The sequence below is a fragment of the Rhinolophus ferrumequinum genome, assembly GCF_004115265.2.
Source record: "Rhinolophus ferrumequinum isolate MPI-CBG mRhiFer1 chromosome 15 unlocalized genomic scaffold, mRhiFer1_v1.p scaffold_54_arrow_ctg1_1, whole genome shotgun sequence".
Lineage (NCBI taxonomy): Eukaryota > Metazoa > Chordata > Mammalia > Chiroptera > Rhinolophidae > Rhinolophus > Rhinolophus ferrumequinum.
The window spans coordinates 2,681,335-2,708,858 of record NW_022680357.1 but is presented as its reverse complement, the minus strand read 5'-3'; the positions used below and the strand labels follow the sequence as shown (position 1 = coordinate 2,708,858).

General features: G+C 57.3%; 2 protein-coding genes and 1 long non-coding RNA gene across 8 annotated transcripts; 1 reads left to right on the top strand and 2 right to left on the bottom strand.

The window, feature by feature from the left end:
• The first annotated feature begins 25 nt into the window (after positions 1-25).
• On the top strand, positions 26-7,990 carry LOC117019713 (mesothelin-like protein). The gene is made up of 15 exons (XM_033101794.1): positions 26-78; positions 984-1,104; positions 2,161-2,281; positions 3,235-3,320; positions 3,481-3,607; positions 3,683-3,873; positions 4,238-4,328; positions 4,556-4,697; positions 5,028-5,215; positions 5,299-5,454; positions 5,534-5,661; positions 6,308-6,438; positions 6,517-6,611; positions 6,862-7,117; positions 7,564-7,990. Exons 1-15 carry the CDS (start codon positions 63-65, stop codon positions 7,815-7,817), a joined length of 2,103 nt encoding a protein of 700 aa, XP_032957685.1. The 5' UTR covers positions 26-62; the 3' UTR covers positions 7,818-7,990.
• LOC117019714 (uncharacterized) lies at positions 2,254-4,732 on the bottom strand. Its single transcript, XR_004422542.1, has 3 exons — positions 4,598-4,732; positions 3,669-3,844; positions 2,254-2,803 (listed from the first exon to the last, which is right to left on the bottom strand). It is a non-coding gene; the product is annotated as an uncharacterized LOC117019714 (long non-coding RNA).
• Positions 7,991-8,364: 374 nt separating the features above from the next.
• On the bottom strand, positions 8,365-14,002 carry MSLN (mesothelin). Of its 6 annotated transcripts, none has more exons than XM_033101091.1 (11): positions 13,884-14,002; positions 11,490-11,577; positions 10,865-10,908; positions 10,662-10,758; positions 10,210-10,388; positions 9,956-10,111; positions 9,678-9,820; positions 9,473-9,600; positions 9,046-9,140; positions 8,639-8,825; positions 8,365-8,559 (listed from the first exon to the last, which is right to left on the bottom strand). In XM_033101091.1, exons 2-11 carry the CDS (start codon positions 11,572-11,574, stop codon positions 8,471-8,473), a joined length of 1,203 nt encoding a protein of 400 aa, XP_032956982.1. In that variant the 5' UTR covers positions 11,575-11,577; positions 13,884-14,002; the 3' UTR covers positions 8,365-8,470. The 6 variants fall into 6 exon arrangements, with proteins under 6 accessions (XP_032956982.1, XP_032956984.1, XP_032956986.1 ...); XM_033101093.1 differs by having other exon boundaries at positions 13,980-13,998; XM_033101095.1 differs by lacking the exon at positions 13,884-14,002 and adding an exon at positions 13,265-13,283.
• Positions 14,003-27,524: the final 13,522 nt, after the last annotated feature.

Sequence of the window (27,524 nt, the reverse complement as noted above, 5' to 3'; positions counted from 1 at the left end):
GTACCCGCTGCCCGTTTCCCCAGCGCCTTTCTGCCAGGACAACCTGTGCACACCACACAGCCATGGGCCCCAGAGCAGGTGAGATGACCCCCATCGTGCAAGGGGTTCCCCAGGGTGGCATGACCTTCCAAATCACGGCAGAGGTCTGGAGGGGGCTCAAACTCCAGCCATGGAGTCCTTCCTGAGCCTACACTCAGGGGTCCTGCCCCAGGGTGCCCCCCTGGCCAGCTTGGGGTCAGGGAAGGGAAGGAGGGCAAGCGTACTGGGCCTGGGGGTCCTGGCAGGGACGAGGCGGGGAAAGGGGGAGGCCATGGCTAGAAGGGGCTCAGGACCCCAATCCTTCTGCATGGGGGTCTCGAGGCTCAAACCGCAAGGAGAGCGCCATGAGGATAGAGGGAGAAGGAGTTTACATACTTGCACACCTGGGTACATACGTCCGACACATGTACACATCATCACACATATGTGGACACACATACATGCCATCACATGTGTGTACACATACTTCCAGACCCACAAAAGCCACCACCAGCTACACACACGTACACATCATCACACAGCCACACCAGTAAACACATACGAGGTGTACCGTGTTGGGCACGCACGCTACCACGGGCATGTGCACGCCACCACACGTGTATACCACATGTACCTACCCCTAGGAACACACACATGCAGGGTCAGACAGATATGTGTACGATTAGACATATTTTCACATGCACGTTCACCTGCTCGGATACGTACACACGAACGCACACACCACGCTCGGGCCCAGGCTGCCACACAGGTGACCAGCACCACATGGCTTCCAAGGTCTCTATGGTGGGCGGTCACAGACCCACCCAAGACACAGGGGGGCCTGGGCAGACCCACGCCGGATGCTCCCACACATGTGCTCCCTCCCAGACAGGGCTCAGCCTCGAGGTGCCGGGGTGAGGAGGGCACGGGGAACTGGCGGCTGCTCACGGCCTGTTCTGTTCCAGGTGTCCCGGTAAACCCAGGCCTCATCCTCTTCGTGTGGCTCACGGCCCACTGCTCTCGTCCCCAGGCTGAGGGCTTCTCCCAGGGAGGACTAGATGCCAGCAGGGCCGACACGTGGGCCAGGTGAGTGCAGGCCCCTCTGGCAGGCTCTGCGTCCACAAACCATATTTCCTGCGGTTGATTCCCTGACAGGCCTGGGGGACGGGGGTGGGTGAGAAGGAGGGACCACCTCCAGGGTCTGCACTCTGTGGCCCCGGAGTGGCTGTGGCGGGGCCGCTGGCCGGTAGGGCCTGGCCAGGTCACTCACCCACCTTGCCTTGAGATGGCCCAGAGCATCCGGTGTCCTGCGTGAGTTATGCCCTCAGGGCCGAGAGCGGGTCCCCAGGCCATCACAGTGGTCCCTCCTGAGCCACTGCTCACACTGCCCCTCGGCCTGGCAGGCGATCACTGCTGCTCACTGCTCGTCCTGAGTCCTCACGCTTCCTTCTTCTGCCCCAAGGCCCTGCGGCCCTCTCAGGTCCCAAACAGACTCTGCGTTGTTTCCATGCCCTTTCCAGGGTCTTGTCCTTAGGCTCACCTGTCCTCTCTTTCCCAGGGGTGTGTGTGTGGCGGGGGGCGGTTGGAGGTCACTGATCAGCCGTCAATCAACTGATCAATCAGTTGACTGACCAGGCAGTGCTGGAGGCCCAAGGTGGACCATCAGGGCCCAGGCTCAAGTCCCACAAGACACCCCCCGCTCCGCCTCGTGCATGGATTTTATTAGACTCACACAATGAGGAAGGCTCAGAGAGGAAACAGAACTGAGCTGGGAGAGGCAGGAAACTTGGCACCCCCAGCTTGTACCACGCTTGTGCTCTGGGGTTCAGCTCCGGGGCCTGACACGGGTACCCGTTGCCCAGCGGGTACCCAGGTCTCATCTCCTCCAAACCTTCAGCCATTGCCGGGATCAGCCTCCCAAGGATGCAGAGACCCAGTCCCTGGGCAGGGTCCACCCCTGAGCTGGGTACACATGGCAGGGGGGAGAGAGGGAAGCGGGAGTCTGGCCTGTGTCAAGGCCCTGTCCGCCATACTTCCTGGATCTCATTTCTTTGGTGTTGGGAGTCTAGCCTCCTTCCCGCAGTCTGGGCTGCCCCTGCCGCCCCCAGCTCCACCCCTCACCACCTGCCTCCTTCTACCCAGTGCCAACACCTCCCTCCTGCAAGGCTTCTGGTGCCAGCCAGCCAGCCAGCTGTCCCAGGACCAGCTTTCAGCTCTGATCAGGAGGATGGCATCGCAGCAGGTGCTCCTCAAAGCCTGGCAGGTAAGCAGCCTCGGTTGGTGTTTATCAGGCTGGGGTGCCGAGGGCAAGGGCAGGCTCAAGAGAGAAGGCTCTGGAGCTGGGTAGGAAGTGAGGGCGTCCCCAGCAGAGGACACAGGCCAGCAAAGTCCAGGACTATACAGCTGTGACGCAGACAGCTCGCTTGCAAGGGGCCGTGCTGGAGACACTGCACATGGTTGTCTCTAAGCCAACCTGCCAACTCCACAGCCACCTACGAAGCACCTCTCAGGCTGACGCTGAGGCGACAGAAGCCTGCCCTCTGAGGTCAGGGGTCCCTCCTCGTGTGGTTCTCCAGTGCAGTCCGCTTTGCCCCCTTTCCAGGACTTCTTAGCCCGTGGCCCCAGACTTAAGCCTCCTGTTCTTGGTTGGGTGAGGGCTTGTCCATCTGGCCTTCATCTGGCACTTGGTGCCCCTGGGTTCGATCTTCTAGCCTGCTGGCCTCTCCCCAACCTGGGCTGTGAGAGGGGCCACCTCGATTCACAGCTGACCCAAGTATGGACTGCTCTGAGATAGAAGAAAGGAAGGAGGGAGGGAAGATATTATTCTGTCTCATGATAAAGTTAGTATAAAACTAGTAATAAATTTGAAACGACCCCAAAGTAGGCCAAGCTGGACAAAAAGTCTGGGCAGGAGCACATTGGGATGAGCTGGCCGTGGTGCACTAGTGCGGGGGTTGGGCAGCAGGCCTGAACGGTGGGGGCGGGGAGGGGTCATGTTTAACCTGGGCGTGACCTCTTCTGATGTGGAGGTTCAGGCAGAAAACGAAGACGTGAAATCCAGGTGCCACAGAGCGGGCAGGTGGGAGGAGGGAACGGGTGGACATGGGGCGGGGTGGGGTGGAGGGGCGCTCTGGCTGAGGGCTCCACACTGATAGGGGGGAAGGTGGCAGAGCAGGGGGCTGGGAGAGAGAGTGACATGCCATACGCCATGCCCAGCTCAGCTGCCTGGCCAACTTGGCTGCCCGGCGTGGCCTCCAGGGTGACTTCGCACAGCACCCACCTGACCTGTTACTCTTCTACAAGTGAGTGCCCCTCCCCCACTGCCCCCACGCCTGCCTCTGGCCAGTGGACTAGGCATGTCTCCTCCGGGTCCTGGGACTGCAACTCCCCAGGAGCACGTGGGCCACCCCAGAGGACCCCTGGTTGGCCCCATCCTCCCGACAGCTCCCCACCTGCCCGCAGCCTGGCGCAGGTGAGGGAAGCCGACTGCCGGGCCTTCACCCGCCGTGCAGCTCAGGGGGACATGGAGCTGCTGGCCAACCTGCCTGACCAGAGGGCTGCCCTCCAGCACTTGGCCTTGGCCTGCCTGGTAGGCTCCTTGGGTGGGACAGGATGGGCAGACGGGGCCATGGGGCCAGGCTGTCGCTGACCTGCTGTCCTGCAGGGAGGGCCGCCCACTCGGCTCAGCGCTTCCGACCTCCTGCTCCTTGGGGTCCTGGTATGCGACATGGACGCGTCCAGCATTGTGGCCTCGGACCCCCATGTGCTGCAGAACCTGCAGCGCTGCCCCCGGCTGACTCCTGCCCAGCAGGCCGCCCTCAACACACTGCTGGCCAGAGGGAGGACCATGCTCGGGTAGGTGGGGCCCCATCCCCTCTGCCCAGGCCCCCCTTCCTGGAGATGAGACAAGAGACAGCCCAGGGTTTAGGCCCAGGAGGTCTCTGAATTCCACAGCCCTGCTGACCTCTGACTTCTGACCCAGCTCACAGCCCCACTCTGCCCTTGTAGCTTTTGGGGCACAGGTTTAGGGTGCTGCCAATACTTGCTGGGCCCTCCATCCCCATGCCCTGAAGCCTGGGGTGGGAGTCTCTTCTGGGCAGGCGAGGTGTCTCCAGCAGGGCAGACCCTGGGAACGGTGCACTCAGGGAAGAGCAGGTAGCCTCCAGAGGCTGGGGTGCTGCTCCAGACCCAGACCTGACAACCCCTTCTTACACACCAGGCCCCCCAGCTCTTGGAATCTGGAGGGGCTGCAGGCTTTGGGACCCCTGGCCGCCTACATCAGCCCAAGCCTATGGATGCAGGTGCAGGAGGTAGGACGGTGCCCTGGGACGGGGTGGGGGATTCGAGCTGGCCCTGGACACGGGGAGGGGCATCCCGCCGGCCCTCCATCAGCCTGTCCAAGCCTGAGGGCTGGCCGTATAGCCACTCCAACTCCCAAGGGGCATCCCCACTCACTGCCATCACAGGGTTTCTATCTGTGGGGTTAGAGGAGGGACCAGGTGGCCCCAGGGTGTGGAGTCTCCAGTCCCCCTGCCAGGCCGTGGGCCTGGCCTTCTTCGGCAGCATGGTGGCCACATACCGGGCAGGGACACTCAGCCAGCGGGATGCCAGGCGCTTTGTCACCAGTTTCCTCGAAGCCAAAGCCAAGTCATGGTCCTCACGGCCCAAACGAGGCACAGGTGAGTGGACACTATGGCCGGGGACACTGCACCTCCCCTGCTCTGGACTCCTGACTAGGGTGAGGGCTCCCAAGACTCCAAGTATGGCCCAGGGAGCTGCATCCAGCCCGAGCAGGTTAGAGGCAGTGGGGCTGGCCTTCGGGGCCAGGGCTGGGCTAGGCTTGACTCAGTCTTCTCTGGGCCAAGTTCTTGGCTAGGCGTCCAGCCTGGGGAGAGAATCAGGGTGGGTCTGGGTTACCAGTGAGGTGGGGCCCAAACTCAGCAGCGGCGGTCAGCTAGGGCCATGGCTGAGCAGCAGGGTCATCAACCCCACCCCACCCCTGGCCACAGGGAGACCGTGCGTCCGTGGCAACATCACGGCAGCCACGCTGCAGGACAACCTCTTCCTGCTACACTACGACTGCTTGCAGCTCGAGTCCTGCCTGGGGAGCCGTGTACTCAGGGCCAACTTGGACCCGCTGCTGCAGCACCCACTGCCTGCCGAGTGCCAGCGTGTCGTCAAGGCCAAGCTGGCTCGGGTATGCCAAGGACCAGGTGGAAGTGGGGGTGGGGGTGGGGGTGAGCGCTGGGTGGGGGGGCCTGATCGCCTGCCCCGCCTCAGGTCTACCCGAGCGGCATTCCAGAGGAGCAGCTGCAGCTCATCACCTCGCTGGTCTACCTCTACTCCTTCACGGAGATCGGCCAGTGGAACATTACATCCAGGAACACGGTCATGGCCCTGCTGGCCTCAGACGTGGCCCTGGAGAACCAGACGGAGGTGAGAGCAGTGGGGATGGGGGAGGCACTGACCCTGGTCCCCACAACCCCAGCTCCACTGACCCCCATCCTGCCCCCAGGCCATCCTGCAGAAGTTCCTGGACCACAAAGGCAGGGTCACCAGTGCCCTGCTTGTGGCCATTGGGGGTTCCCGCCTCTGTTGGATGAGCCCCCAGCAGATCCAGGCCATCCAGCCTTCCGAGTTCCGGTGAGCGCCCCACCCCCACAACACACCCACTGCACCTTGGGGTCCGCTCCACTCCTCACCAAGGGTTAGAGGGAGAGACGGGCTCAGGAGGAGTCTGGGGCTGGCCACTGCAGGTGTGTCAGTTTCCCACAGCGGCTGAAACAAAGCACTTCAAAGTGAGCGTTTTAAAAGGACAGAAATGTCTTCTCTCACAATCTGGAGAACAGAAGTATGGAATTCAAGTGTTGGCAGGGCCAGGCTTCCCCTGAATCCTGCAGCGGAGGTTCCTTCCTGCTTCTTCCAGCGTCTGGCGTTACCAGCCATCCTTGGCTTTCCTTGGCGTGTGGCCTCATCACCACGTCCGTCATCACATGGCTGTCACCACCCCGTGTCTGTCTCAATTTCTCAGGACAGCAGTCATTGGATTTAGAGCCCACCCTACTTCAGGAGGACCTCATCTTACTTTCATTACATCTACAAATACGAAAGACTCTATTTCCACATGAGGTCCCATTCTGAGGTTTTGGGTAGACATAAGTTTTGGGGAGATACTATCAGCCTAGTACAGAGGGCAAGAGAACAGCTGTGATCTGGGGAGAGAGGGCCAGGCCCAGCTGAACAGGGGATGAGGGGCTCCCAGCCTACCCATCAGCCCCCCCCTCCTCAGGCTGGCCGGGGCCCTGGATATCTCCTCCTGCCCCCAGAGCAGGAAGAATGTGCTCTACACCAAAGCCCGAGAGGCCTTCGGCAGCACCGGGACCACGGCCGCCTACTACCGCTTCATGCGCCCCTACCTCGGTGAGACCGCGCCCTGTGCGCTGATCCCCCTCCTCCAGAAGCCCCGCCCCTTCCCCTCTTACCACTTCCGGCCCCCAGGTGGTGCCCCGGTGGAGGAGCTGCAGTACCTGGCCCAGGCCAATGTCTCCATGGACATCCACACCTTCACCAACCTGAACCCCCAAGTCCTGCAGGTGGGCTGCCCCATGGGGTAGTAGGACAGGCTGGCCAAGCCAGGGGAGCCCTTAGGCCACAGGCACCCCAAAGTCAGAGGTGCAGACAGGGTGGGCTCCAGGGCACTTCTCCAGGCTGGTTCTGCCAGGTCTCACCTCCGTGCTCACTCATGGGTAAGCACTGCCCTTGGCGGGTCTGCCCTCAGCCCCAAAGCCAGGCCCCTGCAGGCCCCTCGGTCTCTCCTCCCTTGGCCCCCTCCTTCCCTCGCAGAACCTAAGTATTGACAAGGTGACGACGCTGCTGGGCCAGAACGTGGGGGACCTGCAGAAGGCACGCAGCCACCCAGCCATCAGCTCCTGGCTCCGCAGCCTGAACAGGTCGGCCCTGGGTGAGCTGGGCCTGGACACGGACCCCAGCGGCCCCAGCGGCCCCACCCGCTTGACCACTACGATCCCCAACACCATCCCGTGGGCGCCCCACCTAGCCACCACCTCGCGCAGGCCTGGGAAGGAGGCCCCCACCTCAGGTACGGCCCCACATCCAGCCCTCCCCCTTGGGGGGGCCTCCCCCGGCCTCTGCTTGGCCCTGTCTGCCCAGGGCCTCTGTAGGTCCCTCAGCTGCTACTGTACCCAATCTTTTTGGCCAACTCCCTTTCCATTTGCCTCCTCGGTGACATACGGGTGACACTGGCTTCACCCTGTTTCATCCACTGAGTTACTGAAGGACACAATAGCCTGCTCCAGAATCCACGGATCTGCAGAAAGCAGGGGTAGGGGAAGCTCTGAGATCCCTGTTGGGGTCCAGAAGAGTGGCCACAAATGGGGGTCCCCACGGACCTTCCCCACCCGAAGGGATGGTATGAGTCTTGAGCCCAGAGGGAGGGGCTGTCCAGGCCAGGGAGGCTGCCAGGACAATCCTGGGCATGGCTCCCAGCCAGGACTGATGGGTGCTCCCTCCATGTTCCACCTACAGGCAGCCCACCAGCCCACCTGGGGTACTTGCCACTTGCTGTGGCCCTGCCCTCTAGCCTCCTGTGGCTGCTGTATTGGGGCACCCTAGGGCCCGGTGGGGACTGCTCACGGGGCACCTGCATGATGACCTCCGAACACAGCGCTGTCCCAGCACCACATGCAGGAAAACTGGGGCTGGTGGATGGAGCTGGACACCTGCCTAGGCCTCCGTGCAAACCCCGGGCCCACACGACCTGGCCGTGTCCCACATCCTAGGGGCCCGCAGGGCCGGTCCCCACCCACACCCAGCTCCCAGGACCTGGATCGGACTGAGGGCCTGGGCAGACGTCAGCCAGCTGAGGGAGACACTGCTCCAACCCTCTGGCCTCCTTCAAGACGAAGAACTGGGGGTGGCAAGCATGGTACTTACTTCACTGATTAACTTAAATAAAGGACAAGATGATCTTCTTGCCTGTGTCTCTTTGCTCTGGGCCAGAGGAGGGGCACAGAGACCCTCTCAGCCAGGAACAGAACTCCCACCCACCATCTCCTGGGCAGTCAGTGTCACCAGAAGCCATCCTGGGTTTGTTGGCCTGGCCTGGAAAAAGACCCGGGCAATGGAACAGCCTCAAGAAGGCCCCACGCCCCTCTGCCTGGAGTCCCTGCCTTGGGCCCCCACCTCTCCAAGTACAAATAGGAGGGGCTGGAACTCAGGGAGCCATGTCCCCAGGGTCACACCCTTCAGCCCCCCTGCCCCAGGACACCACAGCCGTCAGAGGCTCCCACCCTGTGCCCAGAACACCACAGGTCACCTCTGTGGAGGGCAAATATGTTCTCTTTTATTGAGCTCCAGTCCCCTGGGGTGGGGTGGAGACCTGCTCCCACCAGGCGGGGTCTCCACAGCAGGGCTCAGCCCCTAGCAGGCCAGCTCAGTTCAGGATCAAAGCCAGGAGCAGAGCTGGGATCACAGTGAGCGCAGGTCCAGGTCCAAGGAGGTGGGGGCCCCCAGAAAGGGCCTCTGCAGAGAGAGGGGTGACTCAGACCCTCCCCCTCACTCGGCCTCAGCCCCACCCAGCCAGCCGGTCACTCCAGCCCACCTCGGACGTTGAGGTCCAGAACCAGGTATCCGTTGGGGATGCCACCATGGAGCCCCAGCCCCAGGCTGTCCAGGTCGTCCTGCCGCTGCCTCAGGATCCAGTCCCGCAAGGGGCTGTTCCCCTCCTCCACCTTCAGGCCCGCCAGGTTTGGACCCAGAAGTTTTTGCACCTCGGCAATGGTCATTGGCTGCCAGAGCCCCCAGGCGGCCGTCAGGGTCTCCATGCCTCTCTCCAGACGGCTGCTGGGCTCTGCTGTGTCCAAACACCCCATGCCTTCCCGGCCCACAGGCCCCACCTCAGCAACTCCAGACTTTGGAGCGGGCCCTGGCTTAATACTGGCCCCTCCCGAGACCCCGCCCCATCCGTGGCTCCGCCCCCCAATGGCCCCGACCCTCTCGACGCTGTACCAGCAGGGCCTCTTTCCGCAGCTTCTTGAATGTGGCCACATCCATGTTTATGTTCTGCCGAGTGAAAGCCCGCAAGTCCTCCGTGGAGGCCCCACCTGTGTCCCGGGGAGAGGTTGTGAGACCTCACAACTCACCCCCGTCTCACCCTGTGACCACAGGCTACAAGAACTCCACTTCCTTTACAGAGAATCCCTTTTCCTAAGGAATTCCTAGGCCCGAGTTTGCCTGGTGACCGACCACCAGACCCTGTCTGTCAGGGGAGGGGCTGGGGGTGGTCACGTGCCTGAGCCGGGGTCAGAACCGACGGGGCCTCTGCTTGGAGGGGTGGAGGGTACCCTGATCCCATCAGGCAGCCCAGGGAGGTGAGAACCTGGCGGTAGTGATGGGGGCCTCAGATATCCCGCTCCCCCTTTTCCTCCCGGCTCACCCAGGAAGGGCTTGATCCTCGCAAAGTATTCGGACCCGCTCATGTTCTGGAAAGCAATGCGGGCCTTGGAATAGAGGACATCCATCTGCAGTGGGCGGCATGTATCCAGGTCCTCGGGCCTAACCGCCCTGGGGAGGCAGGGTAGGGCCAGGCAATGAGCTCGGAGCACAGCATGCGCGCCACACCCACAGAACCCGGGACTCACCAAACCACATCTTGTTGCACGGAGCCCAGCTGCTCAGGACTGAGGAAGCAGAGGTAGGTAGGACGGAAGCTGGCCAGCATGTCCAGGGTGGCATTGTCCAGCTGGTCCCCTACTACCAGATAGCGGGCAATCAGGGCAGCCACCTGTGGGAGGAGGCCCGTGAGATGCCTCGGGCCAGGGAGAGACGCATTCCCTTAGGCCAGACCAACCTCACACCACGTGCTCCCCTGGGCCTGCACAACCTCACTCAAAATGCTCCCCTCCCAACAGGTGGTCACCTGAGCATCCATTTTGCCCCTTTTGCTGACTTTCAGCAGAGATTTCACGGTTTCCAGGGATGTCACGTTCCACTTGTGGATGTCCTCGGGGGTGACCTCATGGAAGAAGTAACTCAGGTGCCGGATCAGGGACTCCGGGTACCCCTGTGGGTAGAACTGCCAGGGGAAGTGACCATGAGGGCCACAGCCACGCTGCCTGCGGCTGGGGAAGGCTGCGGCACAGGGGGCAGGTGGGAGCCCCAGGCATGAACTACCTCGTCCAATTTGCGCTTGAAAATGTCAAGCTGCTGGTAGGTGAAGGGAATCGCATTCACCCGGTCCATCTGCTTGGCCAGCAGGGCCCCGTCCACACAGGCCTCCAGCTCCCACTCCTTGTAGAAAATGAGGTTTTCATCCACCACATGGGCCTCCTTCCCTGGAGGGCAGGCCTTCTCTACAGGGGCAGGCAGGGCGTCAGGAGGCTCTGCTTCTGTCAACCTCCTCTTTCTTGCATACCCATGCTGAGACCCTGGGCAATGCATGACCCTCTCCAGGCCTCAGTTTACCCATTGGCAAAATGGGACGATTCTGTCCACACTTCAAGGTTGTCATGACTGAACAAGCTGAGCAGCCAGGAAGAGCCAAAGCACCAGCTGCTGAGAACCCACAGTGCCAACCCCCAACCCCAGGTCCCCTGACAGCTGACGGGGCTGGGCCCTGTGCTCACTCTCTGTGTCCTGCAGGGCCCTCCGGAAGATGACACTTAGCTCAGGCTGCTGCCAGGACAGGTCCTGGGAGGTGCGTTGCAGCCATGGGGCTGCATCCTGAGGACAGAGCAGGGTTGTGGCTGAGCCATGCATGGTCCGGCATCCAGGGACCCCCCCCCCACCCAGGCCAGAAAACCCTCCCGTCTCCCCAGAGGGTCCTTACCTGTCCTGTGTCTGCAGCCTGGGCCCTGGAATGTAGCACCCACCCTGCAGGGCAGGGGTACAAGGCTCGAGGGGGTGGCCAGGGGCTTCTGGGCGTGCCTACTGCAGGCCCTACCCTGGGGAGGAAGGGGGCCCCTCCCTGTCCCCCAACCCCAAACACACCCCACAGGTGTGGAAGCAGAGGGTCAGGCCCCTGTCTCCCACGACACCACAGCCCACCACACGTCACCCCAGGCCACGGCCCGCACCCCACAGGGAGCCCAGGCCTCCCACATCCTCCTCCTGGGACCCCACTGCTCAGGGCAGTCAGACACTTGTCCTACGGACACCCTCACTTCGGCCTGGGTCCCCAACACATCACATCACAGCCTCCAACCCTGTGGGGCATGGGGGGAAGAAACATGGCTGCCAGCCTGCCCGGAGCTCGGGTACCCGCCGAGATTCAGGACACCTGCCTGAACCTGGAACACCTGCTGGGACCTGAGGCACCTGCCCATGACAAGGACAGGTGGGGGGGGGAGGCATGGGGCAGGTAGAGCCTTTCCTAAGGTCCCGACCCCCTGAGAACTCTTGGCTGCCCTCTGACGCTCTCCGACTCTTTGCAGCACCCCACCCCCATTACTCACTGAAGCTGAGAAGCAGGAACAGGAGGCTGCCGCGGGCGGGGGTCCCACAGGACCCCAGGGGGGATCGAGCACACAGCAAGGCCATAGTCTGTGGAAGACAGCCACTCGGATGTCCCCACCAACCCCTCACCAACTCCCCTGCCCCCAGCCAGTGCAGGGGTCAACGCCCCAGAGCTGCTCCAGGTAGAACCTTCTCAGGGCCCTGCAGCAGCACCTGTGAAACCTCGAGCCCTGTTCTCAGGACCCACCAGCCTGTCTGGCCCGCCCCTTCCAGGAAACTGGCCCCTCCTGCTAGGGGGTGTGGGGTCTGAGTCAGCCCGGCCCCCAGCGGTCAGAGCCCAGGCAGGCAGCCTGCAGCTGGCCCATCCTCTCTCCCCACACGGGTAGGGTGGGAGAGTTAACTTGGAGCAGGCTGGCCTCAGTTTCACCATTTGTACCAGGGGGACTGAGCAGTTCAGGGTTGGGGGTCATGCTGAGTGGCCCTCCCAACCTGGGGCATGGCCATCCACCCCCTCCACACCCTGCCACAGGTGCTGGGCTTTGTGCAAACCCACGGCCCTGCCAGGTGGACAAGGCTGGGCCCGCCTCTTGGTTTCCCTTCTGAAGTTCGTCTGGAAACAGAGGCCTGGGTGGGTGCCAGAGGGTGACACCCCTTCCCATCTGCCAGTCCCTTGGGTGGGGCAGTAGGTGGGTGGGCATTCCTGTGGGGGTGGGAGGGCCCCGTGCACTTTCTGGAGTGGGGTCCTGGGGTAGAGTGGGGCCTGCAGGACACCAAGCCACCCTCTGCACTCACCCCTACCGGAGCAGGAGGCTGTGGAACAGAGCTGTCCCCTGCCCCAAACCTTCATACAGGCCTGTGTCAGCCCCACCCCTGGCTCAGAAATGGGGGGTGGGGGGGTCATGTTCATGGTTCAGCAACCCTTTTCAGCTGGGCAAACAGCTGGCCTGCAGGGAGTGTCCTGGGAGTAACAAGGCCCCAGAGAGCCCTCTCCCCTCCCCCAGGCCCCAGACCAGAAAATGGGCAGTGGGTGGGGCCAGGCAAGAGCTACACCTGCCAAAGCGTCTCCCCTCAGCCCCCACCCAGCCCCATGTAACCAGAGGCCCCCAGCACCACAGGTGGAGGCTCCCTGAGAGCCTCTTTGCTACCATAGGCCCTGGCATCTTACCCCCAAGACCAGGTTGAGGCCACAAAGACACTTCAACTTCCAAATTGGCCAGAGAGCCACCTGCAGGAGTCACGGTGTTTTGGCCAGTCCAGGGCATGTGTATTTTATGTGAGATGTGGAAACAACCACCAAACAGTTTAGTGGGTCCCAGTGGGGGCGGGACAGCGTGGGCACCAGGCATGGTCCCATCTCTGACCCTGAGTCCTTCAAAGCCATTATCCACCTGGTCACCTGTCACTCATTAGCCACCTGCAGACTCGCTGAGCACCTGGCCACAGAGAGGGCTGCTCCTGCTACCAGAGTGACAGCCGTTCACCTTTATTCCCCAGATGGGGTCTGGGGTCTGAGTGGACCACAAGCTCCTTAGAGTTGAATGCAAGGTAGAGGAGGCTGTGTCTGTGATGGAGGAATTGCTAGCTCCTCCCCCCAGCCTGAAAGTCATGAGCTCACAGCCTCTGGCAGGTGCTTGGCTGCAGAACACTGGCCCATGCTCTCTTCTGCTCCACCTGTCCCACCCACCTGCAAAATCTCCCACCCCAGCCCAACCTCAGTCCCCAAGGTCTGGCCCTCAAGGATGGAAAATGAAGTCAGACCACATTCCCTACCAACCTCGGGCCTCTCTGGTGAAGGCAGGCAGGGCAGCGGATGATGGGCTTAGGACAGGTCTCAGGTACAGAGATGCTGTGCAGCTAGCCCAGGGTCACACAGCATGTCAAGAGCAGCTGGTGCCAAGGCGGAGCTGACCCTGAGAGCAACGCCCTCCGAGTAGAGCGCAGGAGGTGGGGTGGGGTCCTCACGGCTCCCCAAGTGCATTGAGGACTTGGGAAGGGACATCCATGGGGGCAGAGGCAGGGGTGCCCCACCTCCCCACAACCTGCTTGTCTGGGGCTGGCCAGGGCCCCCTCCTGGGTGTGTCCAGTACCAGCCCCAGCCTGATCCCTGCTCCCACCCAGAGCTGCTTGGCTAGCGGTGCCAGGAGGTGCTGACGGAGGTGTCCCCACCTTCACCTCCCAGGCATGCCCACGCACATGACCCAGACCCTGACAAGGCCACTGTCCACCCCCAGTCCCCCCATACATGAGGCTGTGGTCAGCCCCTCGTGAGCCTGGACACTGGGCTGGGTCCCGGGAGGCACCTGCAAAACAACCCTGGTGCCCACAGGCCTTTTCCCAGGGTCCGGGTGGCCCTGCCCGTGGTGACTCTGGTGTTCCAGGGTGAGGGACCAAACCTGAGCCTCCTCTGCCTCGGTTTCCTCCACTGGGAAGTGGGTGGTCAAGGGGCCGGCAGGCTCTCGGGTCTGTCCGGGAAACAAATGGAGCCTTACCGGTGTAGCTGGGAGCCATGCGGCTCATGCCTCAGGAATGTATGGGTGGGGACCCGGCAGAGGGGCCGCCTGGGGAGGAGGGGTGCGGGGTGGGGAGAGGCTTGGTCCCCGGCCTTCCCTTGGTGGGTGTGGGCGGGAGCTCTGGGCCGGCAGACCGTCACGTACCAGGCATGTGTTGGGAGCCATGGCCTTGTTTCCTGGGCTCTTTCTCATTTCTCAGGTAGAGAAACTGAGGCTCAGTGAGTGGCCAAAACTACACAGCACGGCAGGGTGTGGTCTCCCAGCGGTGCCGTGGCAGGGTCTCCACAGGCCACCCCACCAAGCCCGAGGTCAGCAGATTCTGGGTGGTGGCCGCTCAGCCAGGATGTGAATCCTGGAGCATTAGGCTCTGTATGGCTTCTTTCGAGAGAGTTCTGGGCTCACGCGGCCGCACGGTGTGGGCATCACTACAGGGTGAAATGGTCGGGTGGGGCGCTGCGGGAGCCCAGGGATTGGGGGAGGTGAATCCAAGCAGGCCAGCTCCAGCCAGGGCACAGCACTGCCCTCCATGACGGTGGGGCCAGTGGGAACCCACCTGGGCGGGAGGGGGAGGCCACCTTCCTGCTGCTGTGGCCACTGGCCATCGGGGTGGACAATGTGTGCTGTGCTGGCTGCATGCCAGAGCCTCCCTGATTCCTGACTCAGACCACAGCCTTCGTGGTACTACCTTCACTTCGTGGTCCGACCTGGTGGCTCCCTCACTTCCCCTCCAACCCCTCCGATGATTTTGTGAACAGGAATTCCCTGTGTGGAAACTGTCTCTGCGTTACATACCTGCAGAGTTTTCTGTTTCCTGAACTGAGTGTGGACAGCTGCCCGGTCTCTGACCCTTTCCATGGGCCGGGTTTTCTATGACAAGCAGTCAGACCAAATGCTCATTAATACAGGTGTGCCTCCTTTTATGGGACTTCACAGGCACTGCAGTTTTTACATATTGAAGGCAAGACCCTCCACGAGCAAAAAGATTATTACGACTCGCTTTATTGCAGGGTTCTGCAATCGAACCCACACTTATCTCCGTGCTGTGTCTGTACAGAATTCAGCACGGCTGCCAGGTACAAGAATCAACTTAACCGAAGTCAGTAGAGGAGGACGTGCCTTAAAAGAAAAAAGTCCCATCACAGACAACTGAAAAGTTCTGGACAAAATGTGAAAAACCAATTCCCCAAGGGCCCTGGGGAGTGAGCAAAAGTCATCTTGGAGGGGAATTTATACTTGGGGAAAGATCCCAATATGGAATGAATCTCGCTCTGTGTGTGTGTGTGTGTGTGTGTGTGTGTGTGTGTGTGTGTGTTTGCCCTGAAGACAGCCAGAGGTGTGTTCACACTGCTGTGAGTGCTTGGAGTCCGGCAGCCACCTCACCACCTTTCTGGCTGAAGGCGCCAGAGGAAGGAACCCAGAATAACCAGAGAATGAGTGGAGGACTCTGGAAAGGAGAGAGCCAGGAAGGAGACCCCAAATTCTGTGTGAACTCAACCTGGGCCTCTTGCTGACCCCTGAATCATGCGTGTGCAGGGCAGACCAGAAAGAGCTCAGCCTACGATGCAAAACGGGCTGAGACGGACTCCTGCCCACCTCAGGAGTGGCAGAGTTCACCGTTCAAGTCTCACCAAGTTCATGGCCTCCCAAAAACAGAAGCAGCAGCAGTCTTCATAGGAATATAACTGAATGCAGTGTCTGCACAATGTAATCATCACAACGTGCATGAGAAAATCCACCACTACTGGGCACAGGGAAAGCTGGGAAGTTGTGACCCACCCTCGAGCGAAAAGGAATGAAACATACAAAGTCTGGAATTTTAAAAATTCACCAGATGAGCTTAATAACAGGACGAATCATTTCCAGTTGAGGGTTAGGGGGGAACTTTTCAATTGCCCAGTTCAATGGATTTTAAGATGTGGAAATTTCCTTCGTGCTTGCATCAAGAATGGTAATTTGAGCTCAAAAGCTACGGCCAGTGCAGACGTGCACTTCCTGTTTTAACTCTGACAGCGCAGGATGTGTATAAAGCATGTTACTTGTGATTCACATAACATTATTTGTTATTATTATGGTAGTGAAGTACATGTTTTGCACAGAAGTGCTGTTTTCCATGTAATTTTAGGTTGGTTTCCTTAAGAAACATTATCACGTCTGAAGCAAATGTTAAATTCCAAAGAGATTCAATAATTCAGGTTAAAGGAGGATCTTCTCTGTGAATATATTGACAAATATTGAATTGTATACTTTAAATAGGTAAGTTGTATGGTGTGTAAATTATGTCAGTAAAGCTGTTTTTAAAAGACAGGCCTAGGGCCGGTCCGATGGCTTAGGCAGTTGGAGCTCCGTGCTCCTAACTCCGAAGGCTGCTGGTTCGATTCCCACATGGGCCAGTGGGCTCTCAACCACCAGGTTGCCAGTTCAATTCCTCGAGTCCCGCAAGGGATGGTGGGCTCCGCCTCCTGCAACTAAGATTGAACACGGCACCTTGAGCTGAGCTGCCGCTGAGCTCCCGGATGGCTCAGTTGGTTGGAGCGCGTCCTTTCAACCACAAGGTTGCCAGTTCGACTCCCGCAAGGGATGGTGGGCTGTGTCCCCTGCAACTAACAATGGCAACTGGACCTGGAGGTGAGCTGCGCCCTCCCTCCACAACCAAGATTGAAAGGACAACAACTTGACTTGGAAAAAAAGTCCTGGAAGTACACACTGTTCCCCAATAGAGTCCTGTTCCCCTTCCCCAATAAAATCTTAAAAAAAAAAAATTAAAAATAAATAAATAAAAGACAGGCCTAAGATTTGAACAGACAACTTCACAAAAGACGTGTGGATGGCCAATCAGAACATGAAAAGATATCCAACATCATCACTCATTAGGGAAATGCAAATTAAATGCACAGTGAGATACCACTACACACCCACCAGAATGACTAAATTTAGAAGGACGGACAATGACAAGTGTTGGCACGGAGGTGGAACAACGGGAACTCTCCAACAGAGCTGGTGGGATCACTTTTGTTTGGCATTTTCTCAAGAAATTAAACATACACCTAACTACACAATTTAGCCTTTCCACTCCTAAGTAATTACTCCAGGGAAAGGAAAATGTGTGTTCACCCAAAGACTTATTCATGAATATTCATAGCAGCTCTATTCACAACAGCCAAAAATGGGGAGAAACAAATTTCCATCAATAAATGATAAAGGAATGGACAAACGAGATGTGGCATAGTCATATGATGACGTACACGAAAAAAAGGATGATTTTCAAAATCATTATGCTGAGTAAAAGAGGCAGACGTCAAAGTACGTAATGTATGATTCTGTTTATATAAAAATTTTAAGTGCACGCTAATCTACCGTATTATGACACAAAGAAAATCAGCGGTTGCCTGGGGTCAGGGAGCTTCACCAAAATCAAGGATTCCTGTCAAACAGGAATATCAGGGAGGAAGGGACCAATTGCAGAGGAACAGAAGGAATCTTTGGGGGCTGATGGGAGTGTTTTCTATCTTATTGTGGTGGTTTTGCGGGTGTGTGTAACTGCCAAAGCTCTTTAGATTGTATAGTTTAAACGGATGCCTTTATTGCACCACGTGAAGTTGATTTAAAAATCAATAGCGTAACAAGTGTTGGAGAGGAGATGGAGAAATTGAAACCCTTGTGCATTGCTCGTGGGCATGTGAAATGGTGCAGACGCTGGAAAACAGTATGGCAGTTCTTCAAAAATTGAAACAGAATTACCACACAACCCAGCAATTTAAGATATTTGAAAGATTTGAAGACAAGGAGTCAAACAGATACTTGGACACCCTTGTTTATAGCAGCGTTATTCACCAATAGCCAAAAGTGGAAACAACCCAGGTGTCCATTCACAGACGAATGGATAAATTTTAAAACTATGGTATATACATACAACGGAATAGTATTCAGCCATAAAAAGAAATGGAGTTCTTATACTCACTACAATGTGGATGAACCTTGAAAACATTATGCTCAGTGGAAAAAGCCAGAAACCAAAAAGACAAATATTGTGTGATTTCATTTTTATGAAATGTCCAGATTAGGGAAATCCATACAGACAGAAAGTATAATAGAAGTTACCAGAGTCTGGAGGAGGGAGGGGAAATGGGGAGTGTGGAGACAGAGCCCCAAAAAGCAGTTTCCAGGCTCTCGGCCTCACGTAGAAAGGTGCTGGCTCAGGTAGTAAATGGCCGTCGACTGTGATCAAATGGCCATCAGCTATGGCTAGTTGGCCATCAGCTGTAACCAGTGAGCCATTGGGCACTAATATAACTGCCGTGGCTAAGCTAGCAGCAAATGGGGGCTGGCAAGAAGATGGTGGCTGAGCTGGCAAGCGCGGATTGCAGTTAGGATGGTGGGTTGCGGACAGTGTGGATCCAGCCTCCAGTGAGAGTATAGTGCCGCCAGCGAGAATATAGTAGTATGACTCTCCTACTTATGGCTCCGTGGGTGTTCCTTTTTGGCCTCACCATGTCCTGCGTTCTTATGTGGGGAGTGGGACCAGAGACCCCGCCTGCCGCCCCGCACGACACATGGCAAAGTCGGCAGGATCCCCTGCACTACAGGGAGTTATTGTTTAATGGATGTAGAGTTTCTGTTTGGGAAGATGTAAAAGTTCTGGAAAGGAATGGTGGTGATAGTTTTATAACATGGTGAATGTGCTTAATGCCACAGAATGTATACACTTAAAAATGATTACAGGGGCCGGCCCGGTGGCTCAGGCGGTTAGAGCTCCATGCTCCTAACTACAAAGGCTGCTGGTTCGATTCCCACATGGGCCAGTGGGCTCTCAACCACAAGGTTGCCAGTTCAACTCCTCGAGTCCCACAAGGGATGGTGGGCAGCACCCTCTGCAACTAAGATTGAACACGGCACCTTGAGCTGAGCGGTCGCTGAGCTCCTGGATGGCTCAGTTGGTTGGAGCGCGTCCTCTCAACCACAAGGTTGCCGGTTCAACTCCCGCAAGGGATGGTGGGCTGCGCCCCCTGCAACTAGCAACGGCAACTGGACCTGGAGCTGAGCTGCGCCCTCCACAACTAAGATTGAAAGGACAACAACTTGAGTTGGAAAGAAGTCCTGGAAGTACACACTGTTCCCCAATAAAGTTCTGTTCCCGTTCCCCAATAAAATCTAAAAAAAAAAAAATGATTACAATGGTAAATTCTATGTATATTTTACCACCATGAAACATCAATAGCATTTCTTAATGTCAGCAGCAGTAACAAATTTAATAGAAAAGATGTCATTTTTAATATCAATGAAATCCACAGTCTCTAGAAATTGACCTAACTATAATAGTGCAGAATACCTTTATGTGGAACAACCTGGCATGATAAAGTGGTCAGTACTCCTAAAAATTATTCTACAAATTTAATTCAACCCCACTAAAAACTCTAGGAGGATTTTTTTTCCAGGAACCCAACAAATTCATCCAAAAAATAAAGAGGGGCAGCCAGATGGCTCAGTTGGTTAGAGCGTGAGCTCTCAACAACAAGGTTGCCGGTCCAATTCCCACATGGGATGGTGGGCTGTGCCCCCTGCAACTAAAGATTGAAAACGGCGACTGGACTTGGAGCTGAGCTGCGCCCTCCACAACTAGACTGAAGGACAATGACTTGGAGCTGATGGACCCTAGAGAAACACACTGTTCCCCAATATTCCCCAATAAAATCTATTTAAAAAAAAATAAAGAGAATAAACATCTATGATCTAAAAAGCAGCAGCAAGCTCCCAGGTATTAAGACAAAGCCACAGTAATTAAGATAAGAACAAAGGGACAGACCAGAGATATCAAGCAAACGAACACCAGTGTGCATATGGCGACTTCAAACATGAGAAGGATGGTTCCACAAAGCAATGTTGGGGATAAGGGACAGATCTGTGGGACAGACAGTGTTAGAAAATATGACTCATTGTGTCATGAAAAATAAAGCAGACCCCTAGCTGACATTATGTCAGGTTGGATACTAAATTCATTGAAGACGTTTGTGTGATAGAGGAAACTTACACGCAGAAAGACCTTGAGGAATGGAGAGAGATACAAACACAGAAACTACACTGCAAAGTGTGGGTCAATTTGACATCATTAGAATTAAAAGCTCCTATTCAATAGACAAATTGGCAGCTACAGGCAGGTATCAAACAGGGAGAAGAGATTTTTAAGACCTAAAAGTGCCCAGGGCTTGGTGAGAACACAAACAGTAAATCAATAAGAAAAACAGGAAACCGGTAGAAAGGGGACCAAGGAGACGAGTGGAAATTCTCATAAGAAGACTGAATGGCTAGTTCATGAGGACATGGTTCATGACGACAGACTCAACCTTTGCAGTAACCACAGGAATTCAGATTCAAACAAGATTTACAAAATTTAAAAGGTGGATAATAGGTGCTGATGATGGTGTGAAGAGATATATCCAATGACAGATTTTTCTTTTTAATTTTTATTGGGGAATATTGGGGGACAGTGTGTCTTTCCAGGACCCATCAGCTCCATGTCAAGTCGTTGCTTTCAATCTAGTTGTGTGGGAGGGTGCAGCTCACTGGCCCATGTGGGAATCGAACCAGCAACCTTCATATTATGAGCACTGCGCTCTAACCACTGAGCCAACCGTCTGCCCACGATTGGTTCGGCTCCAAACTCAAGCTATTGTTTCTCACTGGCCCATGTGGGAATCAAACTGGCAACCTTGGTGTTATGACCACTGTGCTCTAACCACTGAGCCAACCGGCCGCCCTAGTTTTTTTTTGTTTTTTGTTTTTTTTTTTTTTTTTATAATAAGCAAGAGTAAGTGATGATCAATAAAGAAATGGTGAAAATTCGGACAGTTGCCCTGGTTCCCACCTCCCATCCGGGCAACTTGGCAACCTAGAGGTGAGTTTCCGTCTGATCACGGTTTGGCATTTTGCAAGATGCACTCAGGCACACAGCTGGCTTCTTGCTCATCTCTCATCCCTCACACAGGACCCCTATTTGACCTTGCTCACTGTCAGGCTCCCTGCGGGATTCAAGTACCTGCCCCGAAGCTATTGTTGGCCACTTTACTCTGAATGAACAAAACAACTTTGGGTTTGTTTATTCTACACAATTTTTTTAAACATTTTTTATTTTCACATGGCTAAACCTGTTCCTCATCGGGATATTTCCAGTCACGTCTAAGAAGTTAAATAAATAGTCACTTCTGGCTTTGCTGGTTGGATTGCTGGTGTGGACACATAATGCAATATTCTCCGTGAGGCCTAGTGCAGCCAGCCAGCTCCCCTGGCAGGACTGTGTTCCCAGATGGCAGGAGCTGTGCCCCGAGCTCAATAGATTGGTTCCTGCTCTGATTTCTGAAAAAAAATCTGTCCCCCCAATGTGGGCAAAATAGAAAAGGAGACCAGAGTCCACAGGCCTGGAGCCTGGCACAGACCTGTCATTGGGTCTCATGACAGGTCTCTGTTCCAGATTGCCTCTTCCAGGAAGCCTTCCTTGGTTGGCCCAGTCTTACCAACTCTGGGAAGTTAGCCCCTCTCCCCTCCTTCCAGAAGGGTGCACCATCATCCTGGAGGCTGTGTTCCATTGATGGTGCCAGATTCCATGTCACCTTGGCCACCACTGACCTCAGGGGCGGGTTCTGAGGGCTGCTGACCCTCTTCCTGGCCTCTGTGACCCCTGCCCTGTTCACAACTGCTCCCAGCTGGAAACCATGTGCATACCCCTTACCCCCCAACAAGTGTGGGGCTATGCGCAGAGCTGGGACTGCTTCATCCAAGGGTGGGAGACCCAGGCCAGGTCCCAGGGTCGGGGTTGTGGGCTAGGACCCAGGGTGGACACAGGCCGGGCAGAAGCAGCCCTCCAGCCTGAGTGCCCACCTGCCTATTGCTGCTGCTGCCCAAGACCTGGGCTGTGAGGCCCATTGGAGCCTGTGAGTGTCCCCGCGGAACCCCTGATGCTGGGGTGGCCCCTGGGCTCCTGAACCCTCACCCGACCACCCCCTCAACATGGCTGTCCTGGATGTGGCCTTCCGTACCTTCTCAGAGGAGCCGAGGAAGCTCATGCACAGCTGGATCCGGGGCCCCGGACCCCCCCCCCCCCGCAACATGGCGTGGCAGTGTCAGGCAATGGGCACGCCCCCAACCCAGCTGGCTGCACAGGCTGTGCTTCCAGATGTGCTAGCCCAGGAGGGGCTGCCCCACCCCGATGCTCCCCAATGCCCTGGCCTGTCTCCGATGGTGCGTGAGTGGCTGGCCTGATTCTGGGGTGAGCAGGGAGGGTTGCCATTTGCCCAGCTGAGCCCTGTTCCACAGGCCCAGCTGCCCAGAGCTACCCCAGCGGCCTCCTCCTGGACCTCTCCCCACGCCCTGGGCCTGGCTCCCCAGGCAGCACAACCAGGACATCTTGCTCTAGTTCTGTGCTCGCCTGCGGCCCTTCCTGCTGGCTGTGGAAAGCGCCATCCTGGCCTGGATCCCAGCAGATATCTGTGACACCTTCTCGCAGACGTAGGAGTCGGTAGGGTTGTGGGGGGCGGCTCTGGTCCTAGGCCGGGGGGTGCTTGTGTGATGATCCCACCCACCTGTCCTGACCCCAGAATGAGGGGCTGCAGAAACGTCCTGACCTACAAGGCATGTGGGGGTGAGGGCAGGTGGGCAGGGCCACCCTAACCCTGACCCCTCCATCCCACCACCGTCGCTGGGAGCAGCGGATGGGCAGGGCGCAGGGGTAGTCCTACTTAGGATAAGAAGTCAGGCTTGGACCCAGAAGGCCCTGCCCCAGGGCCCAGGTTTGGGGGCTGCTTCCCCCGACAGGTGTGAACCACATGTGGGCGGAGAAGGCCCCCTGAGATCCTCACACTCACACACGTCCACCTGAGCAGGGGCACAAACTCCCCACTGTGGCTGGATGCGGGCCTGGGACACAGCGTCTTCGCCAACCACTGGTGCTTGGGCCCGACCAGCCTCATGCCTGCTCTCCCACGAAAGCAGAGCAGGCAGCCCGGATGCCCAGTGACAGAGGGTGGAACTGCTGTGCCCCCATGCCCTCCTGGCTCTCTCCCTCCCGCACACGGTCAGACCAAGGAGGGGGCTTCTCCTCTCCACCTGCCCGTTGGTGCTGCTTGGTCCACTGTCCCCACAGATTTGTGGCCTCTGGCTCCCCTGCTTGAGCCTCCAGGGGCCGGGGCAGGGCCAACCTTGCATGCCTGTGGCCAGGTGTGCAGTGTACCTGTCCTTCCAAGGATCTCAGGTGTTCTACTGCATAGCGAGGCCCGCTCCATGACCAGCTCTTTCTGCTGCTTCCTGCAGCCCCACCGGGACTGGAGCAGCGGGAGGACCCCTGAAGGGTCCCCAGAGCCCTTTCTGACCCTCCTCCTCTCCCAGACCCTGGCCTGGTGCCTTTGGAGCAGTAGTCACAGCAGACCTCCTCATTAGCGGCTAATTGTGCCCTGGGCCCGGCCTCCCGCGACTGCTGCCGCATCACACCTGTTGACAAGATGTGGCGGCCCCCGTGGGAAGGTGCCGCGTGTTGATTACCGCACTAATGATGTGCTCATTGCCCTCAGTAATTCCCTTCAACACATAAAACACCAACCCAGGGATGCAAGTCTTGCTTCGCAAATCCCAGGATGCCCCGTGGGGCTCGGGGCCAAATAGCCACCAGTGACTGTTTTCCTACAAAAGACTGCTTTCTCTCTCAAATTGTGAGGAGCAGGCACCAGGACGCACACCGTGGGGGCCCTTTCTCACCCCTCCCCCTGCACCCCAGCACTCAGCGCCTGGAGAACCCTCGAGAGGTGGGGAAGGGTCTTTAGGGACAGGCTTGGAGACTGTCTACCCAGACAGGGATCAGGACTGGCAGGGATCAGGACTGATCTATCCAGAAACTTCTGAGCATGAAGACCCCCACAGGGTAAGGAGAAGCCTAGTTGGCTAGCCACACGAACAAACTAAATAATCCCTGGTTTACAAACAGCATGGGGGCGGGGTTGGAAGGCCAGAGCCACTGGTTGGATAAGAGGCCGGTCCTGTACGCAGATGGTTGCCTGAGCCAGGCCACTGGGAAATCCATCCTTTGTTACGTGACCAGGCAGGGGCTTGTGGATCTAGCCCCCACCCCACTCCTCTCATCCGGCAGTTCCTGGGCCCCCAAACTTAATATGTGCAGCTCTCAGGAGGTGATCCCACAGTGCTGGGGGCAGCAGCAGGAAGCCCCCTCCCCCATGGTCGCTGGCCGCCCCTCCCCACCCTGCCATGCCTCATGGGGTTGTCTTGGTGGGTCTTGGTTGTCTTGGGTTGTCTTGGTGGGTCAGAACCAGGGAGGCATGTCCCTCCTCCTACAGCTCAGCCATGAGGAGCTGGGAGGAGCGAACCCCACTTCTGTCCAATTTCTCTGGGGGCCTTAACCCTCAATGCATTGGAGAATTCAACAACCATTTTGAAATCACATGTTTAGGAAACATTTCAGTTACTTTGGAAAAGACAAAATACCTTTTACTTGTCCCCACCCTGGGTTGTTTTAGTCCCACTGCACACAGGCTGACTGCCCTGCACAGACACCCGCTGGCCCAGGCCTGGCTCTGCAGCACAGCCCATGAGGATCTCAGCCTGGGCGTGTCCCAAGCTGTGTCCCTTCCACCCCACCTGTCCCCCGAGGGCGGGCCCATCCCATGTGGTAGGTGGGCTACGACCTGATGAGACAAATCCCATTATGCACTGGTCCTCTGACCCCTGAGGGTCCCACAGAAACCTGGACATGTGGCTGTGGTGGGCTAAATGGTGGCATCCCCTAACCTGCAATGATATGTTCAACCAGAACCTGTGAATGGAAACTTATTTGGAAAAATAATTTTTGCAGATACAATTAAGGATCTCTAGATGAGATCATCCTGGATTACAAAGTGGGCCCTACATCCAATGATAAGTGCCCTTAGAAGAGAAGAGACAGGAGAAGACACACAGGAGTCATGTGACCATGGAGGCAGAGGCTGGAGGGATGCTGCCCCAAGCCTAGGACCACCTGGAGCCCCCCAGACTGGACACGGCAGAAGGATCCTCCCCTGGAGCCGTTGGAGGGGATACAAGTCTGCCTCCACCTTGATTTCAGACTAAGAGCCTCCAGAACTGAGAGAATAAATTTCTGTTGTTTTAAACCCGCATGCAGTCAGTGGTCCTTTGTTACAGCAGCTGCAAGACATTAACGCAGGGCCAATCCTTCAGAGGCTGAAACTGACACCCACCCACGGGAGGAGACAGGCAACCCTCCACACTCGGTGGAAACCACGCCTGCTCCCCCCCAATGATCAGGTGATCGGCTTTGGGCAAAGGGGATCCTGGGGGCACATCTAGAGCAGAGGCTAAGTTTTGTACCTATTCCAGCTCAGGGAAAGGAGTGCATACACACAGTCACAGTGTCACAGCAGCTGCACAGGCCAGCCAGCCGGGCCACAGGAGCCATGGCCCCTCCACATGTCCTCAGATGACCCTCGAGTTGTCCCCACACACATACATGTGCAAACTCTGGCATTGCACATGGGACGCGCACGGTAAATACTTGCTAATGATGATGATGAAATAATTTGCAAAATGTGAGAGCAGACACACCGGAGGTGAGGCATCATGTTGGCACTAGAGCCCCAGGGTCTCTAGGGACACAGTCACCCAGGCACTCCTACAGGGACCACAGGACCAATGGTTCAAACCTGGGCAGACCTGGATGTACTTACTGCCTGGCCTCTCCTTGGGGCAGCCAGGTTGAGCGGCAGCCTCTAGCCCCCTCGTTTCATAAATAGTTTTACTGAGATATCAGTTCACATATCATGCAAATTTCCCATTTAAAGATTGAAACCTGGGCTGGCCCGGTGGCTCAGGTGGTTGGAACGCGGTGTTCCTAAGCCGCGGTCACAGGTTCGATTCTCACAGGGGCCAGTGAGCTGCGCCCTCTACAGCTAAGATTGTGAACAACAGCTCTCCCTGGAGCTGGGCTGCTGAGAGCAGCTGGAGGTTGGGGTGAGCTGCCGCCAGCTGCTGAGTGCTGCCGTGGGCTGCCGTGTGCCGCTGTGAGTGGACGGCAGCCAGCGTGAGTGGCCAGCAGCCGGCAAGAGCTGCCGTGAGCTGCTGTGAGCAGCCGACCATCTCAGCCGGGGGGAGTGCAAGGCAAGTCTCCTAATACAGCATGGGCCAGGGAGCTGTGTCCTGCACAACTAGACTGAGATACAACAGCTTGAACCGGAGTGGGGGCAGGGGCGGTGGAAGAAAGAAGGGGCAAAGATTGAAACCTGTCCTGCATATCTATATGTCAAACACCCTCCTTCCAGTATTTGGAGAACCCGCCCCCATCCCCCCAAATGGGGACCATCCTTTGACCCCCAGCCTCAGCCAAAGCCCCCTCCACTATAAATTCTCTCCTTCACCCCAACCTAACCGACCCTTATCCTGCCTCCAATCCCAACAGCACTTGTTACTCTCACAAATTTTTAGCAAACCTACTCTGAGGCATTTCAGTGAAACGGTTTATCTTGTGCTCGTCTAGTTATAATTGGTGGGACTGTTTAGATTTCAGGCATCACATCTCAGACCTCGGTCTGGCATGGCCAGGACGGGGCACAGGTGCGGCCGGGAAGCCTACCTGGGACAGCTGCTGGGAAAGAAGATCCTGTCCTTGGAGCCAACAGGTGTAGCTTCAGGGGCTTGAGTAGGTCGCACCAGCAGGTGGTCTTAGGTCCCTGGACCATGCAGTAAACCCTCACGCAGGTGTGGGAGTCCATGTCTGGGAACCCCACGAAGAGCAGGCTCCCTCCCGGCTGGGCTGTGCTCTCGGGAACGTCGGATTACTGCATAGACTCTGGGGCTGAGCCTTTCGGGGCACCTACAGAGCTAGGCCCAGGGACGGGCCAGACTCGACCCCTGGAGTTTTCCGAAAAGCCCCAACAAAAAGTGATAATTTAAAGGATATCTGGACTTGACACGTTTTATAAATGGCTCAAGAATCGAACCCGACAGTAGCAGTCCTGTTTCAGGTTTTAAAATCTTACAGGAAAACGGAGTTTTCTGAGGCTGGTCTCCCAAATAAAAGAGGGTGTGGTGGGCCGTGAGAGGAGCTCCGTGGGCTCCCTCCCGGAACCCAAGGCTCTGCACTGAGCCCGGGGCTTGTGAGCACCGCTCCCTAGCTCTGTCTCTTTCATTTTCTTCACTCTGCAACAGAAACTGTTGCCTTTGTGTGCCAGGCGCTATTCTGGGGTCTGGGGCTGCGTCTGGAACCGAGTAAAGCAAGGCTGCTGCTTCTGCAAGCTCCCGGGGCGGGGACCCCAGGGCCACACCTGGCCGACAGGTGAGCACTGGGTTAGTGAGAGCGATGTCACTCGTGTCCACGCGGCCCCTGAGCCCGCACCCGGGAGACCAAGAAGATACAGAGCGGGAGGCCGGTCCGCTCCTGCGCGGGACGGGGCCCGCCAGCAGGGGGCGCGCGCCCTCCAGACACTCGCTCGCAGGGCCCGACACGCATGCGCCGCGTGGGGTGGGGGGCGCTTTCCGGCA